The sequence below is a fragment of the Lutjanus erythropterus genome, chromosome 18 (genome assembly GCF_056507025.1).
Source record: "Lutjanus erythropterus isolate fLutEry1 chromosome 18, fLutEry1.hap2, whole genome shotgun sequence".
NCBI classification, from domain to species: Eukaryota; Metazoa; Chordata; class Actinopteri; order Lutjaniformes; family Lutjanidae; genus Lutjanus; species Lutjanus erythropterus.
In genome coordinates, this window is record NC_139334.1 from 29,968,346 (window position 1) to 29,990,039 (window position 21,694).

Consider the following 21,694-nt stretch of genomic DNA (forward strand, 5'->3'; position numbering starts at 1 on the left):
CCCCAACAGGCAGCGTTTGTCATGTTTTTTTCCCCGTTTATGCCACAGCGTCTGTGATAGGAGGCGGGGACGATTGTGAGATGTCACAACAGCTAACCTCAGAGAGGAGAGCACCTCCAGGACAGCTGGGAGGAGGAAAACACTCAAGTCACAGGAGCAGGAGGAGGACAGGAAACCTGATTTTTACTCACTAATCTTTTTCCTCCTCTCCTCAGGCGGACGTTTGTGGACTATAAATTTACTTTGGGTTTACCAGCCAGACTTAAGAGGCAAGTGTACCGATTTTGGCTGATGGTAATTGTCGTTTTTCCCTCTGTGAACAAATATTGGATAACAGTTTTTACTTTCTGGAAAGGACATTTTCTTACTTTTTAGTTTTATTTCTGATTATAAAATCTGGTTATTTTCAGTATTGCAGAGCTGCAACGATTAGTCGATTATTAATTGAGTATTAGATTAATCGCCAACTATTTTGACAATCGATTAATGATTTTTTTTTTTTTTTTTTAATAAAAAATGCCCAAATTCCCTTATTTCAGCTTCTTCAATGTGAATATTTTCTGCTATCTTTAATCCTCTCTGACAGGAAACTGAATATCTTGGAGTCAGTTGTGGATGTCATCCTGGACTTCAGGAAACACTGATCAACATTTTTTCACCATTTTCTGACATTTATGGACAAAACAACTAATTTATGTACGATTTATATAGGGTAAAATGTCATACTTTGGTGGGAGGGAAGGGTCTGGCTCGCTGCTACTTTTTGTTTCTAGTGTAACATCAGTGTCTTTCAGACCTTTTTAAGACCTCAACAAATAAAATTTAAGATTCAAAAAGTGTCTCAATAATTTCTTTGATAGACAAAACATATAATTTATGGAGTCCTGACATATGTCAATATTGTACTGGTATGAATGGTGCCTGCTCACCGTGTGAAGAATCCACACCACCTCAACTCCTAAATGCACCAAACTAACAGGTTAAAGGTACGTCTAGCTGGATAACCATAACAACAGTAGCCTCTTTTCTAGTTTCTTTAATATTTTGAGGTTAATTTACTCACTTTACTGTAACAGTACAGAGTATCCTGTCCTTGTACAACATTTTGTTACATAGCATTTGCTAAATTTAGGTGATCATTACAGGACTTGCACATTTTGTGCAATTCACCTGCTTGTAGAGCAACTTAGCAACAGTTGAGTAGGTTAATGAAGAATGCTGGATTCTCAATCTAACAACACAAATTCATTCGGACACAGGAAACAACATGGTTGCATTCAACTGACATCTAAATTTCTTCATGATTCCTTTTCAGTTTTTATTTGGAATCTGTTCTGGATGAATATTTTTTTTATTCTTCCTCTAATGTCCTATTCTTTGTTCAGTTAAACCAATTTGCGAGTGAAGGAAGAAGAAAGGGGAAAGAAAGAAGAATGGGATGGACTGACTCCCCAAACAGAGAAGGAGCTGAGGCTGTGTTTATGCTTCGCCATTGCCTGACAGGAACCATCTCTTTCCCCTCCTCTTCCTCCTTCTTTCCTTCCTCTGCCACAGAACATTAAAGGACTCCTAATCCTTCCTCCAGGTTTCCCGGCAGTCTCTTCACCTCACACTCTCTCCGCTCTGTTTGCATACCCGATTCTACCACCTAAAGCGAACATCTCCGTGGAAACACTAAAGGAAGCTTAAACTGTGCACCAACTGTAACATGTATGTAAATGAGATTATATAATGCCTACTGTATATTTACGATATTACTGAAGACTCTTTTCATACCGCCGTACATGAAGGGTGGATTCATCCAGGCAATGTGATAGTTTTTGTTGCTATGCCAACTCTGGAGGTAACCAGGGAGCTCGCTGGCAATTTTTCCTGCCCTCCTCTTATGAATCTTTATGACTTTGGGGGAAAAGTTTCACCGTTTACATGTACGAGTAACCGCAGAACACAAAAATCATGGGGAAAAAAAAGAAACCCTTGGGGTCTACAGCCAACAAGAGCAGGTAATGTTTCCAGTTTCCCTTTCAATTTTTCAGTTTTTTTTGCTTTTTATTTAACCTTTATTGATTCAGGAGACTCTGGCGCGGTGTCCATGTTTTTTGTTTTTGCTTCACGTTCACAAAATTGCATTATAGTTCCACTTGGGAGCTGTGTGATACAACCTGAGCAATATGATGGAAGATTAAGCGCCCTGCTCAACGACAGTTTGCCAGTCTTTGTTGAGGGAGGTGAGAATAGCATCATTCTTCTCATAAATATTCAGATTATTGTTTTTGTTATGGAATTCAAACCAGTAACCTCCAGGTACAACAGTACATGTTTTTTGCCCTGAACCTTTTGGTACAGAATGTTCTGTTCTATAAACACTTTTCTTTGGTTCTGTACACCCTGTGGAAAAAAAATATTTACTGTCAAATCAGCCTGCTTCACTCTAATTAAGTTTAAGTCTAAGCATGTGCTCAATATAAAGTTTCAACTGCAATTCAGCCAAGAAAAATCTTTGTATTTGGCAATTTTTCTGTTGTCTAAAGCTTGCCTGTCAGGTAAACCTTTGGATTTATAGCCTGTAAACTGTAAAGAGTGACGCTGTGGCCAGTGCAGATGTGAAACCACAGGTGGAAGAACTGATTAATCACCAGTTGGAATTTATCCAAATAAAAACGTATTAATCAATAATGTATGTAACCATTTCTCCAGAGCTTGCAGGTTTTCTCATGGTTTGGTTTGGTCTGCCTTCTTAGTCTAAAAATGGCAGTAATTACGCCCCTTTTGACATGGTTTTGTTTGGCAGCACCATTCACTGAAAAAGGGCAAGAGCGGCCTTTAAGAGAAAAAATTATTCTGTTCACTTAAACTATTTCTGCTTCATGAATTGATGCTTCATACAACTAAATTGCTGCTAGAATTGTTTAAATAAAACTTAAAATGAGAAAAAAAACATGCATTTTGAATTGTATTCATTATTAATGATTCATCAATGATGAAACACAAGATTATGGTGAAAATCAAACATTTTTCAAAGAGAACAATAACTTCGGCATATTCCTTACCTCAAAAACATAAACACAAATATGTGCCAAACTGTAGTTTTTGTGTACCATGACTCTGACTGTGGCACTAAATTAATTCCAAATGACAGACAGCAGTTTAAGATAACAGATTTACTGCTGTAGCCTATGACTGAACGCCACCTCTCAGCCAATCAAGATCAAGTGCTTTACAGCAGCACTATTATCGATTAACCTGTTGATCAGTTTCTTCATTAGCTGTTTAAGTATTTGGGCCGTTAAATGTCAGATTATGTTTTGTCCACAACACACAGATGTTTTTTTTCTGTCAGAGAGGATTAAACAGACCAGAAAATATTCACACTGACGAAACTGAAATCAAAGAATTTGGATTTTTTTTTTTCTTTAAAAAAGACTCAAAATGATTACTCAAGTATCCGAAAGCTGGTGATTCATTTAATTGTTGCAGCTCTACTTTCCAGTGATTGTAAAGCACTGTCACACAAAAAAACCTCTCAGGTCTTTTTTATTATTTCTTTACATGTTATTTAAATTTAATTGCATACTTGTCAGAATGAATGAGAGCTGAAACAATTAATTGATCATTAATCAGTTATTTTATGAACCAAACATCTACTCAATTCAGAAAATAAATGGTAATGGAAACAATCAGTTGCAGCCCTATTATAAACAGGTTATCAATTTTAGACATGACACCAAACCTGTGGCACAGAGTAGCATGTTCATGCATGTTCATGCATGTTCACTACTCTTAAGCATGACGTCAGAGTGCCTTTGGAATGACTGCACTGCAGGTTCATCAAGCTTTTCAAATAAAGGTTACTACAAAACTTGTAGCTGGAGCTGACTGACAGCATAAGGGAAAGGCCTCACTGTCTGTTGAAAAGGGGCGTGGCTTTGGCTATGATGAGAAATCTACCAGGTCTGTTGTGAAAATTCCTACTGCCTGCGTCATCCGTTTGCCCGGGGATCCCCATGAGGAAACTGCGCCCTCCTCGTCTTCCTCTAAACATCTAGGAATGAGCTGCACTGCCAACGACGGGATTTATGTAATCCACCGTGCCTTACCGAGACCCCGCTTGTCATTTTTGGCTGAAGCCTGACCTGTGATGGTGACTAACCCACAAAGAGAAGGAGGAGAAAAAAAGAGGAGGAGAAGGAGGAGGGGGGAAAGGATATGATTTGTGCATCCTGATGATGTGCTTTAGCAGAGTACAGCTGTCCAGAATAAACGCCCACCTCTGCTGCTGCTGTGTACATGTGTGCCTCCAGGCGGGAGGTAAACACAGAAAGATTATGGAAATGGGGAGGAAAGAAACACAGCGAAGCATCTTCCTCCATTAGAGAGAAAGAAAAAAAGGAACCTTAAAAATAAGCAACCCGACAAGAGAAGGTTAAATGAAGGACAAGCAGTGGAACAAGTTTGCTTTTGTTGAGTTGTGGCCTGAAAATACAAAAAAAAGAGATATATCCTATCCCTACAACCACAATACATGATAACATCCTCTATGGGTATCAAAAAATGAATAGAAAGCAAGAAAACAGGAAATTCTTTATCAAAAACAGAGGAAGCTGGGGTGTTTAAAGTGCCCTAGAAACAAAAAAATACCTGTTGTTCCCCTTTTCTATCTTATATAAAACAAACAATCCTGAAATATCATGCACAATATATACACAGCAGGGGAATAGGAATTTCGACTTCAAAGGAATAGCACACGTGTCTAGAGAGCATTTAAAGAAAAAATAGAATCTGTAAAACAAAGAATACCCCACCTAAAATAGAATAAATTGTAGGGAAAAAAAAAAAAAAAAGGAAAAAAAAAAAGCTAGGAAAATTATCTGAAATCTTAAAAAACAGAATCCCTGACCTCTTTCTCGGAACACTGGCGTAAAAATTTCCCAAATGGGTTGAGCCTTGGGGTGGCCTCAGAGACTGCCAGCCAGTTAATAAAATACAGCACTGCCCAGCACACATCTCCCTGGCTGTTATATAATGCTGAGAGATTAGAGGTAGAAGGGCCTGTGAGTAAGAGAGATGACAAAAGGCAGTCATTGTGTGGCGTACCTCAAGGCCGCGCATGTGTTATGGCCGTCAGAGGTCAGCTCTCTCTCTGTTGGACCACAATGGCTGATTGCATTCATTAATTCAATTTCATTGGTTGGTGGTTTAACACGGGACTTTTGGCGTTCCGTCACAGAGAGTCTACTGTTTATCTGTGGCTTAAAGTTCAAACAGACAAGTGGAAGAGGCAAACTTAATCCTCGTTCTTCCACTTGGTTTGCACAGACATATATGGGAGTGGAGGGAGGCTCGGAGGTTAGAGCGTTGTCTTGTGACCAGATGGAAGGTATCCTGATCCAAATCTTGGGAAATTAATGAGACACTCCTGCTCCTTCACACACACTATGGGGCTGTGGTATGCTTTTGCATTTTGAGCTGCCCAAGTTGAACAAAAGGACACAAAAGCATCTTCAGTGTACATGAGCAAGTCCAACTAGCTCTCACTGTGGTTCTGTCTGAAAACCAGCCTGTAACATGTTTCCTTCAATAAAAAATGGCTCTTATTTTTGTAAGTTGTTGCATTTGTGAAGAAAACAGAAAAGACAATGTGTTTATCTACAGGCCTCAACAATAGGATTGCCCAGGGCAAGTAAAATGCCATGTTGGGCCACTAAATCTAGCAACTCACTTGCCTGACTTGACCTATTAAGTATATTTAATGTTTTTTAGAGGGGGATGTAAAAATGGACTTCTGACCCACTTGCCCAACCAGGAAAGTAGAAAAACATTAACACTGAACGCTATAACAAATGTAGTTTTGAACTTTGGATAGCACCCTTCCCTTTCCTTTCAATCATACGCAACACACAGTCAGCTAAGAAGACAGACATCACTCTCGTCCCTCAAAAAAAGAAAAAAAAAATGGGGGTGCCATGGTAGTTCACTTAGGAGAGCATGAGCCCCACTTATGAAGACTGAGTCCTCAGCAGTGACCGTGATTTCAATTCGAACCTGTGGCCCTTTGCTATGTTCTTCCCCACTTTCTCTATCTGCTCCATTTCTTGTCCTTCCACAGCTGTCCTGTCAATAAAGGCTAAAAAGCCCAAAAGATAATCTTCACAAATAAAATTTTAAAACAGCAAGTAAGCCTACTTCTCAAAATGTTGAACTATCCCTTTTAGTATAATTAAACAACAATTAACAATTTACAGCAGCAGCAGCAGGACTGTGGCCGTGCTTCAGGGTATTACCACCTTTCCTTTGTTTTCAGTGGATGCCAGCTGACATTAAGGCCCATTACAACATCCATATTTAGTAACATTATGCAAAACGCTTTTAAGTAGCTAAAACTGGCACATTTATCTCACAAGCCAACAACAAACATTAGCATCACTTTGGTCTCACATTGCCAAAACCATTTCCACACCATGTCAGTGCAAGAGAAATGTCAGACTGAGCCCAAAGTCACTGAAACATGGCGGAAAAGCAGAATTTGGCTGAGAGATTTGTTGAAAAGCATGTCTGTATTTCTGAAAAGAGGGGACTAAAATCATCATTTTGGTATTAATCTGAAGAACAGGCATCATATCAGCACTAGAGCTGCAAAAATTACTTCAGACTTCAATCGTTCAGTCGAATGAAAGAAAGAGTAGCTGCCGACTATTTTGATTATGGATTTATCGTTTCATTAATTTTTGAAGCAAAAATGTTTAGGGCTACAACTACTGTTCATATTCATAGTTGATCAATCATTCAATTTTCTTGATTAATTGATTAACAGCTGCTTTAAAATGTCAGAAACTTGTGTAAAATAGAAGATGAGATACTCAAATGTCTCATTTTACTCAGTTTAATTTCAGAGGAGTAAAGAAACAAAAGAAAATCACTTTTTTTAATCAATTAATTGATTATCAAAATAGCGATTAATTTAATAATCGATGGTTCCTGCGCCTTAAATATACGGATTCCTACAGCTTTTCCAAAACCAAATCCAAGCACTTTTCAAGCATCATAAAGCTGTGGTAAATTAAATATTTACATACATATATAGCATTTACTCTAAATGATTACTGTATTTTACTTCTTCATCACATTAAATCAGATGTTATTGTGCTATAAACAATCAAATTTATTTTTGTGATGACATTCAACAGAAGAGTGATAAAGCAAAGGAAAGCACAACAAAGTTTCATGTTCACTTTTATAACCCACCTGAGACAAAATCGTTTCAGAAATAACTTCAATTTAAACTAAATCTTTACTGCTTTTCTCCCGACTAATGAGGGGCTTTAGTGCAACATGAGCCTAATCAAAAAGTCCATGAGAACTTACCCTTTACATGGCTCAAAAGCACAGGTGAGAAGATGCATGCTACAAATTCAGTTTTATGCACTTCTTGCAAGCGCTTTTCAAACCTTGAAAAAAAAACCCTGTTAAAATCTGTTTTGAAGAATTTCCAGCACCTTTACAATTCCTGTTTGTCATTTATGACAGTGAATGACTGATCTTTGGGGTTTATACTGTTGGTTGGTCAGAAGAAGCAATTTGAAGACATCGCAGGAAATTGTGATGAGCATATTATGAAAATAGTCTGCAAATTAATCTATAATGAAAATAATTATTAGTGGCAGCCCCAATCATCACAAGCTTTGAAAGCTTTCTTAGAATCCCTCGCCACAGTATAGTGATGATATTTGCTAATACCAAAGAGTCTCCTCAAAGTCCTGCAGCCAAAACTCTAATCATGCTCATGCAGATTAATATGATCATATATTTCAAATTAATGAACAAACTTTCATATGTGCTGTGGTCAGACCCTCCACCTGCCTGTCTGTGCACTCGGCTCCACTCTCCACCAGAACTACACATCAATCATGTACTGAAACCATGATTTAAAAATGTGTTTTGATTCATGAAGTACAGTATGTCTCTGCAGGAACAGAACACCGTACAAGAGCAGCAGACAGGGAATAACAGCTAGCGATGAAATCTGTTATCTGTGACGTGTCCGACTATGTTTCTAATTCAGGATGGGCAGACTCCACTGGAAGCAAAGCGCCTCCTGAAGCGAGTGTGCAGGGTTGGAAGCGGAGCTCCAGTGGAGCCGCTCACTCGGCGGTTCGGGAGCAGCAGACTGTGATTGTACCAGGGAGGTGTGAATGTGAAGTGAGTGTGTGAAACTGCAGCACGAAGGTGCAGAAACAGACCGACCATGTGCCGGCTCAGTCAGCTCAGAGCCACAGATAAATACAGTACGACCATAAAAGATGAGCCAAAATAACCAATGACAAGAACGGAGAGTACATTCTGACTGTTTTACACATACGGCACCTGTAGCTGGTAAACTCACTGTACAATTACACCATTATAACTATAACCTCATTAGAATAATACTGTACTGGACTATAATAATACTGTACTACTGCTTTATTTACTTTCTAGTTGTGAGTACATCTGCAATTAATAAAAGTGTTTATTTTAAAAGCACAATATGTTCTGCTGCTATGGGTCTCTCACACTAAAACAGCTGAAATATTGACTTGCCTTGTTAAAAGGGCTGAACAATTTTGAAAAAATATCAATTGCAATTATTTTGGCTGATACTGCAATTGTGATATATTAGAGGGAATGACCATTTTTACATCACAGTATGATTTGTGTGGGGATCTGTAGCAAACACGTTTTCTTAAGTCTGTAGAATATGATGTGTGGGCCAGGACTCTGCAACACAACAATATTTAATGGAAAACAGTATTCTGACACATATTTTGCTTTCAACAAATACTGTGCCTCCTTGTGGTCATATCACAGTCTTGATAAATTTTTGACTGTTTCAACCGTTTAGGTGATCATGTTGGAGTTGTGTGGTAACATATTGTGTAAACGGCGTCCCACGTCATAACTACGAGCTTACATGTTAGATCTAAGATATTGATTGATGTAAGATTAGTCCCACAACAGGGAAATTATCAGTATATATTCCATTGTAATATTCTGTTTCCCATGAAAACTTCTACAGAACAACAGGGTGTCAATTAAAAGGGAAAAAAAAGAAAATCAACCAATAAAAATCACCAGAGTCACAAGTTAACAGGTTTAGCGTGGCTCCAGACCTCTGAATCACCGTTCATATCTACCATTTGTTCATCCATTTAGAATGGCAAATAAATGGCACTTCAGTCTGACTATCAGGATACTGAATAGGTGACTTCAGATTTGTCACGGTAACTTTACAGTATGACATTTGCAATGTAAACAAGTGAACAGCCTTACCTTTATTCACAATTTTTCCTTCTACAGTAACATCTCAAAATATTTGGCCTCACAATTTATCTTTTCCAGCTCCCTTGGTCCTTCCATTTTACGCTCACTACAGTGATGTAGTTTAGTGAAGGCAGCAGGGCAGCAACAGAACAGAATGAGTGTATTTTATCAATGTCGCCCAGCTGGAGTACAAAGAACAGCCTGTTGCACTGATACACAGTGAATTCTGAATTCAGACAGATCATTACTGATTAAATGCTATTTTCCCCCACACACTTGAATGGTAGTCTGAATTCTAAATGAAAAGAAACAGGCCCAGTGTGCAGCATTCAACTAAAATAAAACGCCAGCAATCTGACGCAGAGCAACACAAGATGACAAGATAAGGAATCAGCTGACACAGTGAAAGGAAAATTCTTCTCCTGAGTCAGAAAATGAAAAAGATTCATGGATTAAAAGTGGATCTTTGTTTTGTGTTTGGAGAAAGTGTGACTTGAGAACAAACAGGGGAACTTAAATTACACATCCTGCACATAGCTGGATAAATAGCTGTGCCATAAAGCCATAAAGAGTTTGGATTTTTATTTTCCATGTTGTTTTTTTTCTGTAATAATGCAGTTTCCAGGTAGAAAGAAGAACAGAAAAGAGACTTTTTGCTTTCTAGGAACCTCAGCTCTGCTTTTCTTTGAAACAATCCAAACAAGCCTGATGTTGTTTGGGTATTTCATTCTTTCACAAACTGTGTGCACTTTTACTGATGTGGTCAGCAGTTTAACACCAAGTCTGTGTACGAAGGTGGAGGTTAGGTGTGCTGCCGTGTGCTGGTAGCATGAAGATGTTTACATAAGGACAACAACTGTAAGTGGAGCATGAATGCAGACTCCCACACACACACAACTTCTAACATATAAACACAGGGAGAACTCAGGGCTTCTTTCCTGTACCGAATGTAAAGCCCCACCCTCTTTGAGGCAGCAGGGCGGAGCCTTGGCCTGAGAAGAAACCAAGGAAGCTAAAAAAAAAATGAAGGTACACAATATCACTACAGAACTTTATGTGCTGCAGACTTTAGTGTCAGTTCTATTAAAGCCTTCAGGAGATCCAATATCAATCATGCTATTTGGAGAACAGCAAATAAACAAATGGGCACAGCTGGAAAAATCTGGAATGTGTTATTCTCTTAAGTGTATTTTCTTTTCTTTTTTTTCAAACTTTTTAAGAGGGAACTGTCATACATAGACATGCTGGGTTTTCATGTGCTTCTCACATCATTACAATCAACCTGAGACCAAAGTCTTAGAGCATAAAATTTTCTACAATGATGTAATGACCCTTCCTTTTTTTGTAGTCTCCATGGGAGAAACCAAGTAGTGGTTTTCCATTAAACTCTGGCAGGTGGAGGATCTGTCTGGTTTCTGCATGGCAACATTCCTGCTGTCTCCACCAAACCACTCCACTGCTAGATTCACACAGGTGAAACATAGTTGTGTATCATTACGCCCAACTGCATACCACACACATTGTGCAGTGTCACATGTGAATACACTCCACTGCTTAATAACACACTGCCATTCCTTAATCACCAAGTCAATATAGAGACAATGCAGCACTGTGTCAGGAGGCTGATGCCATCTCCATGAGGTTGTCAAAAGTACTGAACTATCGATACTTTTTCAATACCAAAAACAATACAATACAAACATTAGATAGTATTAAAAGTACCATAACTTAAAAAAGAAAGTTCTAAGTGATTCAAGACAATGTCCAGTGACTTTTTCTGTTCCAGTACTGTGTGCCAGATGCTTTCTTAAATCCTACCTAAAACTATTTTTCTTTTTACCGTGGTAAAGAGGTATGCAGTATATATATTTTTTTAATACTAGTATTTAGGTTTGAGCGGTATCAAGGTAATACCATTTACCAGGGTATTTAGAAATTCTGAAGGTTTGATTTTTAATACCGTCATTGTGAATCAAGTTATCTTAAACATACTGTAGAAGTTGCAACTGTTTTTTATTGATGGGAAATAAAAATATGCTGAAATTAGTTTATTAAACAGGAAACTGAGCCAACAGAATAATTATTTCAACATTTCAATTACTCCCAGACATTAAGGGCAAACATATGTACATGGCGTGTTTATTTTATATGAAATATGTACAAATTTTCTCTAAACATTAACAATCAGGGAATCATAAGATTGAAGACAGCTACACCAGCGACAGAGACCGAGACAGACAAGCAGCACTGACCTGCCCTGTGTGATCACCACAATGATCTACCTGTCTAGGCACGTAGCTAACACACACACACACACACACACACACACACACAGAGGAATGGGCATGGAAACAACAACAACAGCACTCAGACAGACGAGCAAAGCAGGAAAATAAACTGGCTTAAAGTTTAGCAGCTCCTGCACCAGTTTCACAATCATTTCTGGCTTCAAAATTTCATGAAGGCATCTCTGGGCAGAGAGGAGCTCAGGAGACAGAGAGCAGACAGACGCGCACACACTCTGTGCGTGGTTTACATGTTAAAAAAGACGAGCTGGGGTAGAGGTGAAGTCAAAGTCGAAAAATTCACTGCAGAATCCCGACACCACAAGGCAAAAGCTGAGGAAAATAAGTACTGGTCCATCTGGACTCCGTGAGTACAAGCTCATGTTGAGCAGCTAAAAAATGTTTAAACCCAAAGACCTTCATTTTATATTTGAGTCAAGATCCAAATGTTTCAAAGACATCAAATATGTCTCGCTCTAATTTCAGGGACGTATGTGTAATGTGGTAGAAATACACAGAATATCAGACATGCAACAAAGGTTATACTGCTGCAAACACATTCACCACCATAAACCTCTAAGTCCAACTTAAATAGCTTCATTAACCCATTTTCTGTCATTCCAGATGACTAAATAATTAGGATTTTGAGACTGCATTTTTTATGAGGTTGTCCAAAGATAGAACTCACCTCAGTTAACATGCCAACCTCAGCTTCTATTTTAGTCAAAACTCACAGTTTGCATGCAGAATTTTGCTTTTCAAATCCATTTCCTTTGATTTTACATGTGTGACTACTGTGATTGGACACTGACATCTCTGCTTTCTGCCATCCGTATAATCTGAGTTCCCCTACTCGGCTTGCTTACAGCTCGCTGGAGCAAACAGGTCATTCAAGATGAGGCTGTCACCTTTTATTTGAAATGCTCTCTGATCTGTTACATGCCTTGTTGCTCTATTAGCAAACAGGGCCAATTGCAGCTATATTCACTGAAGTAAACTGGCTGTGCTTTACAGTCACTCCAGCTTTTCACTCAAGTGAGCTGGTGGAGGCACCATGAATGAACGAAGCAATCAATATCAATTCTACAAGGTAATTTAAAGGCAAACTATGCATGATTCTTCCAACCAAATATGCAGAGCTTCATACAAAAATAAATTCCTCTCAATCATCGTCCATCCTTCGCCTGTACCATCATATTTTCTCATTATTTTGCTATGCTCAATAAAAAAAAAAATCAGTATTTTGAGTGCTGGGAAGGACATTTAACAAGCAACTATCATTCTGGTGTTTTTACAAACAGCAACTGACAAATTCTGCTTACTCAACCTTTAAGATGAGGCTAAATATGTTGCATTCAAATGTATTAAAATAGATTGTTAGCCATCTTTAATCTAACCTGGATTTCTAACACATTCAGATCCTGAAAGCACAAATTTTTACTAATTTAAATTCCAGTGTTTCACATCATCTAAAGTGGACTGCAGCAGAGCCAAGCCCCCTTTTTCAGAAAGCATGGCGGACCATGAGGCAAAGAAGAAGCAAAAGGCATATTTTAATTAGAGGTGTAACAATACATTGATTTGGATTGATGTGGCAATTCAATGTTCCAATATAATCAATACTACGTGAAAATATCAATCTATATTGCCATCTTTAAGATATACATTTTGAAATTCCCATGGCATGTCTGTGTCACAAAAGTCATCATGACTCATGACGTATCCTGGCAGTGATATCAGCAAATCACTGTCGTATCGTCGTACAAAAAAAACAACATATCACATAGTGATTTACACCCCTAATTAAAATCTATTAATCATGTTGTTAAAGGGCAGGAAAAAAACACAAAATTATTTTAAACATTTTTTGAAATTGCTAATAATTTATGGCTAAATTTAGAGAAGAGTTACCCAACATTTTTTGTGTTTGAACAGGCTGAAAAAGTGTCAACTCTGTCTGTTAGCACATGCCTGATTTCAATAATCCTAAATGGAGAAGTCAAAAGTTAAAACTGTGATGAAACTGATCTACATCGGGGTCAGCAGCGCCTTATGAAGCAAGACTTTCACAGACAAGCCTCATTTGTGAAACACCCCTCTTATCTGTGATCTGCTCTTGATAAACTGAATATGACTGCTTTCACAGAAACAAAGTGGATTTCAGCAGCTGCTTAATGTCAGTGTTTTCACCCCTTCAGGATCCCACATGATCAAGCCCAACATTCACAACATCCCCTCCTCCCCTCTTACCCTTGAGCAGTGGCAAGGGCGTGAGCTCTATGGGTTTGCCCTGAGAGCGGAACTGGGACGAACTCTGCGACCGCTTCTGCTTGGCCTTCCTGACAGACTTCCGTGAAAATCCGTCCACTTTGTCCACAGATGGAGATGTGGTGGCTGCCGAGGACATAGCCCTGCTGGGAGAAACACAAAGGAGGGGGGGCGAGTGGTTAACACAATCACATTAGACATGCGTTCAGAGAGCTCTCAGTTCACTCTGAGGGCAGAACGATTAACCACAGAATATCGCCAGTTTTTTACAGAACTGAAACTGGGCTTCAACTGATGTGGCGCATAAATCAAGTGGTAATCATTAAAGACTTCCCTTTAATCCCGTGAATTTAAATTCAATGAATTTCAATGAGGTTAATTTATTTTAAAAGAAATTCCATTATCAAAATGCCTTGAAATTTCACCACTTGAGATTGAAGATGTTTCATGATCCTCTGAATGTATGAAGGGTTCATTGATAAAAGCTACTACAAGGAACTTTAATATTGTGTAAATTTTGGAGGCCCCTGGAAGCACTGAAAAAAAACACCAAATATAACATCAAAAATAAAACTATGTAAATAAAAAATCTCCTCCTGCTTTTTTTTAACTGACTAATGTACCACTTACTGCAACTTTGGCTGAAAAAACATAAAAATAAGCTTGTTTGAGCTGATTTCAAGGAGATTCAAACCTGGTGGAAGGCATTAAAGGCAGCGTTCACCCCAAAATCCTGCGGTGCTATTTATTGATCTTTTGGAGATATTGGCTGTCAAGATGTCTGTCTTCTCTAACATATAATAGAACTAGATGGGACTTGGGTTTCGGTGCTCAAAGTGTCAAAAAAATACAACTGAAAAAGTCAACATCAATTTCTCTTTCCATGATTCATGACCGATACTCAAACGATTATTTTCTGCAGTAGGCTCTACTGGAACTACTTTCTTTATACTAGAAAGAAAATAGTTCCTACATGTTATCTCCAAAACTCTGCAATTCACACAAAATAATCTAGATGTATAAACAGCGTGACAGGCCAGAGAAAAAAAAAATATATTTTTGATTTTGGGTGAACTGTCCCTTTAAGAATAATTGTGCAGAAATAGTCGACCTCCTCTCCGATTGTCTCATTAACTTATGTAGGCTATATAAAGACATCAGTATTGAACTGTGACTGTTTCATAACCAGTTAAAAACTCCTTGTAGTAGCTTTAAAATAATCAAGACAATACGAATAAAACAGAATCACTGAAAGAACCAATAGATTGTGAAATTATTTAATAAATTATTAAAAGTCAGTTTATCATGCAAGTCCTTTCATAAAAAAGCGTTATATTTGCCATTACCATGCAGCTCCACAGCCATGTTTTTTTTAGTAGTGAGCTCATGAAAGCAAAAAAACAAACAAACACAAAATAAACAACATCCCCACCGACTTTTTTAGCTCTCCAGCATTTTATTAGTCTCACAACAAACCTGCACAGCCACAGCAGACGGCCTCATTTTCCCAGCATGGGAGACTATTTAGGCCTCGGCTGAGGCCTGGTTACAGAACACAAACACACCGCCTTTCTACCTGCCAACCAACCATCGCACTCAAAAAAAACACACACATACGCCAAAAACACCAGTGTCTACCCACAACAATGGAGCTGGTTCTGCGGCTGCGAGGCGCCGCCACAGTGGGAGGAAGCTGAGGAAGCGTCCACTGCTGAGTGTTTGCTGCTGATTACATCTGAAAAACTTCTAACAAACTGGCTGCTCAGACAGCGACAACAAAGACAGGGCTCAGCAGAAGTCACATTTTTCACTGCAAAATACTGCTAAACTACTTATCTGAACCACACCCAGGAGAAAAAATAAAAGTGAAGAGGGTATGAGGAACCATCTGAGGATACTGTTGATTAGTTGAGACACGAGCAGCTGTGATGCTCATTACACTACACAAACAAAATCACAAGTTTTTTTTATTAGAAATTTGGTGCATGTTTAACACCTATTAATTAATAATTAACATGCCTGTGTGACAATTAACATTTTACTGTGCAAACATCTGACTTTAAGGCTCATGTTGGCTTTAAAGCAGTGGATCAAAGTCCATTCATAACCTTGAAACAGTGACTAGTAATTGCGATTCTGCAGCTTCTACTACAACATTTAACATTTTAGCTTGTGAGTTTTTTATTATCCTGGATGGCTTTTTGAGTATTTCCCCAGAGTGTTACATCTGTGAACGAACATAGTTCTTTGTGTCTCTGCTTGGATAATCAAGGTACCATCTACGTATATAAATGGAGTTGTTTTAATGCTTACTTATCTACCTGATAATTGAAGTGAAATGAAATGTGATGTAATAATGTAGCTAAGTTAACTTAACAAACATGCAGAAGTCCAGAAGTAAACATCAGTTATAATTCAATGAAATTCAATGAAACCAGAAAATATTCCCGTTTAAGATGAAATTAGACGTTTTTTCTAAAAAAAATAAAAAAAAAACTCAAACCTATTAGTCAGTGCCCAAAATAGTTGGCAATTAATTTAATAAGCGATTCACAATCGATTAATTGTTGCGGCTCTAATTATCACATTTACAATGTCAATATGTTGACCACAAAGTACACATCAGACTGAGGGGAATTCAGATGGGATCAATGAGGATTGTATATCCTGTCGCAAACACCATTTTTGGGGCTTCAAAGCTTCAGTGAGAATTACCTACGAATATTCAAAGCACACGGAGCAGAAATATACAAGCTCTCTTGTATATTTTCGTGCACACGCCTGTTTTTGGCTTCAAGACTAATTTAACGCCACTGAGGAGCTGCACTTCTCGCTCTTCAGTCTTTGCCTCTTTTCGGTGTAGATGGTGCAATGTCTGTTTCTTCTCTTCAAAAAACTGAAGCATTTGAATACCAATTTGGACGCTGGTTGCCAGCAGCAACAGCAGAAGCTTTTAAACATTCAGGTCATAAAGCCTTTTGTGGCAAAACTCTCTTTAAAGTCATTATCTTACAGGCTAGTTTTTAATTCACTATTTACATCTCCTAGTAATTACAAATCATTTCTATTAATCAAGTGTTTTAAGACTATTTTAAATTTCAAAATATATTTCAAAATATCATAAATATCATTTTGGCCTGTTGTTTCGATTAAAGCTTGCAGGATCAATAATCTGCCTTTTTCAGCCCACTGAAGTTTTGGAAACTTTAACCCACTGGGCAGAGACTCTCCAAGCATTAGTTATGTGTAACTTTTGACCTACTGATGGCACAAGATAAAAAGTAAGAGAGAGTTTATGGAAATTCATACAATGGCTGCTGAAATTTTTCTCTCTGGATCAAAGTGTTCGATTAAAAGAGAAGGCTGACCTTACCACCCTCAAAGCTACACCAGTACATGATTTAAAATACTGGTAAAAATATCAACCTTCAAAAGCCATTAAACCTTACTTATAATGGACTGGGGCTTATTTTACAGTTAAGTAATTTTACTTACTGCCTGTCATTAACTTTTATTTAAGTATTTAAATGTCTAGTCTGCCATAAAAAACAACATTAACTGGAGACACCGATGTCATGAAAGGACAGAGGTCCTGATCCAGTCAACACAATAACTCGGCTGGATGACATAAAGGCCTGAGAAGAAATGAGTTAGATCTCCAGCAAGAATCGTTACATAATAAGACGTGAATGAGACGCTGCAGGCCGTAACTCTGCGCTGGCTGCATCTCTAATGCTCTGTCAAAGTCACACAGGCAGCCGTACAGTATGTCCACCAGGCCTCGTACATAACTGTGGACAGAGGAGAGGCACCAGGACACACACACACACACACACACACACACACACACACACACACACACACACACACACACACACACACACACACACACACACACACCACTCTTGCTGCCTGAGGATATGGACGGCACTAGCTGACAGAGAAAGCCTTTTACAGGCTCTGTGAGGCTGAACAGCTGATCGTCCATCATCATATACAGTATACTGCAGTTTTAAAAGTGATTAATGACTGCAGAGCAGCATCGCTACCATCTGTGGTTAGAGACCGTCAGGGTGCTGATGTAATATGAGTGTAAGTGGATGGAGATAATAATCAAGACTGACAGCTTTGATTAATAAGCAGAGCTCCTAAACATTTTAAATTGTATTTTTTCATATTTTCATGGTATTTTAACGACATTTACATCAACCTGCCTTTACTAACCATGACTAACAGTGACAGACATCAGAATAAGACAAAAGAAAACTGAGGTGTAACCCTAACCATTTTGATAATCAATTAATCAGTAATTTATTAAGAAAAAAGTAAAATTCTCACATTTCATCTTATTAAATGTGAATAGTTTCTTGTCTCTTTGCTCCTCTTTGACAGTAAACTGGATATGTTTGGGTTGTGAATAAAACTAAACATTTGAGGAGGTCATCTTAGGTTGAGGGAGACACTGATCGACATTTTTCACCATTTTCAAACATTCTGAAACAAACAATTATTAACTGAGAAAATTATCGACTGATTAACAGACTCTCAAAATAATCATTAGTTGTAGCCCTTTCTAGAAATGAGCAGATCCTTGGTGTTTTCTATTCCGAGCTCAAATCTAGACCCTACTCAGGAAACCAGTGAGTGAAAGTGCTAAGTGCCCTACTTTCCTAACTTATTACAAGTTGTCTTTTTTCCACCCATTGCATCATGCTGCTAATTAATTACTGTGACATGAACATCTACATGTAAAAAAAGAAAATGGATGTTGTCTATCATGCTGTCTTGCTGTCTGTAACTGGTGCAAGCATCTATATACATTAATGCAACATATGCAATGGTTCAATGGTCTTTACTGTGTTTAAGTAAAGACTAACCCTAACCCTAACCCCTAACCCTAACTCTTATGATATTTTTTTAATCACTTGGAAAATTACCTCTAGCTAACCCAGCAGCTAGTCTATAAAACTAGACCACAGAAAAGTCTCCTCATGGTCTCAACCAAGCTGGGTAAATTTTTCCTCCAGAGCTCTTGCCATGTTAAAAAAACACCTTACATCAGTTTTGACAAAACAAATGGATTGCTTTTAATAAGTGCCATTATTTACCATGATTCTTTTAGCTCCTGATCCCTATATATTTTGTATCTGGTTCGGTATGTCTTTGTGATGTATGTTTTTTGTCTGTTTGTTGTCTGTCATCTGTAATTTTACATGGAACTTAATTTTATTTTCTGCTGCCCATCTTGAACAGGAATCCCTTTCTGATTAAATAAAGGCTAAATAATCTTTTCTCATCATCATTAAAAAAAAAAATATTCTCACTCAAACACCTTTGCTATGTGTAGTACCAGACATTTTTAACAAAACTTAATAAACCTAATATTACACTTGTACTAAATATAGAACATGCTAGCAGAGGTGCTCTTTATTTTAAGAGAGGCACTAAAAAACACTGCAGGAAGCCTTGATAAACGAAAGCACGCTGTATGCCACGCCTGCATCTGAAAGACTGTTATGAACTTTTGTTGATTTTTTGTTGACACAGTAACACTAGTTGTCAGGAATTTCATCATGAAAACAGTAGTAATTTCATCCCTACCCTGGGGCTCAATCAGTCAATTAAATAAATGATCAGGCAAAACCCGCCAAACATTAGCTGGGTTCAGTTTCTCACAGGTGAGGACAACAACAAGGACATGTACCAGCGACAGACACTTCATTAACAGCATAACAAAATTGTTCCATAGTTTAACTTGAATGCATTAAATGCAAACCGCCATGAAAGCAGATAACGATAATTTGTGGCTCCCTTGACAACAACATATGACACCAATAGAAACAAAATGAAGTGGAAAACGAGTGCAAACTGTGAAGAAATTGAGAATAGAAGAAGGACAGGTCAGCTCTGCAGTGTGCTAGTTTTTTTTATTTTTTTTAGGCAGAACACAGTTGTGTGTAAACTGTGCAAGAAAACTGTCCCAACCAAGAGCAGGATTACAAGAAACTTTTATCACCTCAACCGCTTCCCCAATTGGTGTAAACAACATCAGGTCATCAGTCACGACCTACACTCAGCAACAACACCACATGACATGACATCCAGACAGGGCAAGGACATAATCCAACACAAAAGCGTACTGGTTAGTAACCGTTTTTCTCCTGGTCTTTATTAAAAATACATCCTTCAAAACAATCAGTATTTATCAATATTGACTGAAATGAAGCCCTAAGATTTGCAGCTTTATTTCTGTTTAATATGTAACATATATGTTAAATTAGTGTTGTTAAAATATCGATTCATCAATACATTTTGACTCTGCATATTTTAACTGATACACTTGTACCATCTGCGTTTTCTTGCTGGTTAGAAGTAAATTAAGTTAGATGCAGTATTATTAACTTAACTCATTTTCTAAAATTAGTTAATTGGATAATTCAGTTATTTTTACAGGCCTGATCCAAAAAGAAAAATAAAGAATGATTCTAAAAGGGTTAAGTTTATTGTTGTCATGTTAGAGCCCAGTTATTTTTACTTCTATGTAAAATTCTATGTACTCAATGTGTCAGTTTTCCTCCATGATATTGAAAATGGTATCACATATCAATACTTGTCAAAGTATTGTATTGACATCAGACATTTCAGTATCCTGACAACACACATCATACTCACATTTTCTGCTTTTAGATGGATACTATTATCTCTGTTTATTGCTGTTGCTACAAAACCTGTTCTGTTATTCTTAGTTTGCCATCACTTTGTATTCGTATTTTTAAGTTCTTAATAACTTTGTGAAGTTTTTATTTAGTTGGAGGCTTCAGATAAGCCCTCTGGGTTTTCTTCCCTTCCCTGCACTGTATATCATTTACCATCTTTGTCTTTTGTGTTTTAATTGTGCAGAACCCTGTCCTCAAAAAACAATGTTAAACACTAGGTTAAATATCTCCTCATATAGTGGACCGTTTGGTTGGACAAGATAACATGTTACCATTGGCTGTCGGGTATTTTGCACTATTTTCTGATATATTTAATGACTGATTAATTAACCAGTAGAAAAACTAATTGCCAGATTGATTGATGATGAAAGTAATCATTAGTTACAGTACTAAACACGTCTGGAAAAAAAGAATCCAAGTCCCAATTACATAAACTTACTTTAACTAGAGCTCAGGGGATTTTTTTTTATTTACTACTACACACAGAGACAGATTCACACATGACAACACCAATTACATCACTGCTTATTGTCTTTCATAATGACACAGCTGTTAGCGATCCAGCTGTATGAATGCCTTCTGCTGGGCATCAGAATCATCACCAGGGTGAGAAAATACCTCCAGCTGAACACTGATCTGTCTCATCAGTGGCTGCTATGTTTAACTCCTCCACTCCTCCAGTCTGGCAGGTAACTGACCATTAATCTGAGTCCTGCTGCGTTCTACAAATACAACTGTGGCAGAATACAAAGCTAATGGAGACTGTAAAACAGTATGTGAACTAAAATGTTTATATCCTGCCCTCGCTGACACTTCTGCCTTACAAACTTTTGACACAGGACGATTCAAATGTCATTCAAAGTGGGTCCCGACAGTAGTTAAACCTTATCGTAGGCTTCAGAAAAATAACACAAATAAAAGCTGCAAACTGACACCTCGGCACCTGTTCTGCGTGTGCCGCCGAACCTTGCGAAGACCAGACAAAGCAGGCCAGGGCCTCTGAAAATCACCTTCACTCTGAGATTATCTCCAGCTAATGGCTTACAGCTCTGACGCACACAGTCTTTGACACCGTTGTGATGATCGGGTTTTATTTCTGTAAAATCCAAAATTCCAGGAGTTGTGATGATA

General features: G+C 38.0%; 1 protein-coding gene across 6 annotated transcripts in view; it reads right to left on the minus strand.

Moving 5' to 3' along the window:
• The window catches only part of ppp2r5eb (protein phosphatase 2, regulatory subunit B', epsilon isoform b), a 77,006-nt gene that overhangs the window by 44,941 nt on the left and 10,371 nt on the right, over positions 1 to 21,694 (minus strand). For 3 of the 6 annotated variants that reach the window (XM_084743292.1, XM_084743290.1, XM_084743288.1), the window contains exon 2: positions 13,830 to 13,990. In XM_084743292.1, coding sequence (XP_084599418.1) covers positions 13,830 to 13,986 — 157 coding nt within the window. In that variant the 5' untranslated portion in view covers positions 13,987 to 13,990. Of the gene's footprint in view, positions 1 to 13,829; positions 13,994 to 21,694 lie in introns of all 6 variants that reach the window. The other 3 variants (XM_084743293.1, XM_084743289.1, XM_084743287.1) reach the window with 1 other exon arrangement.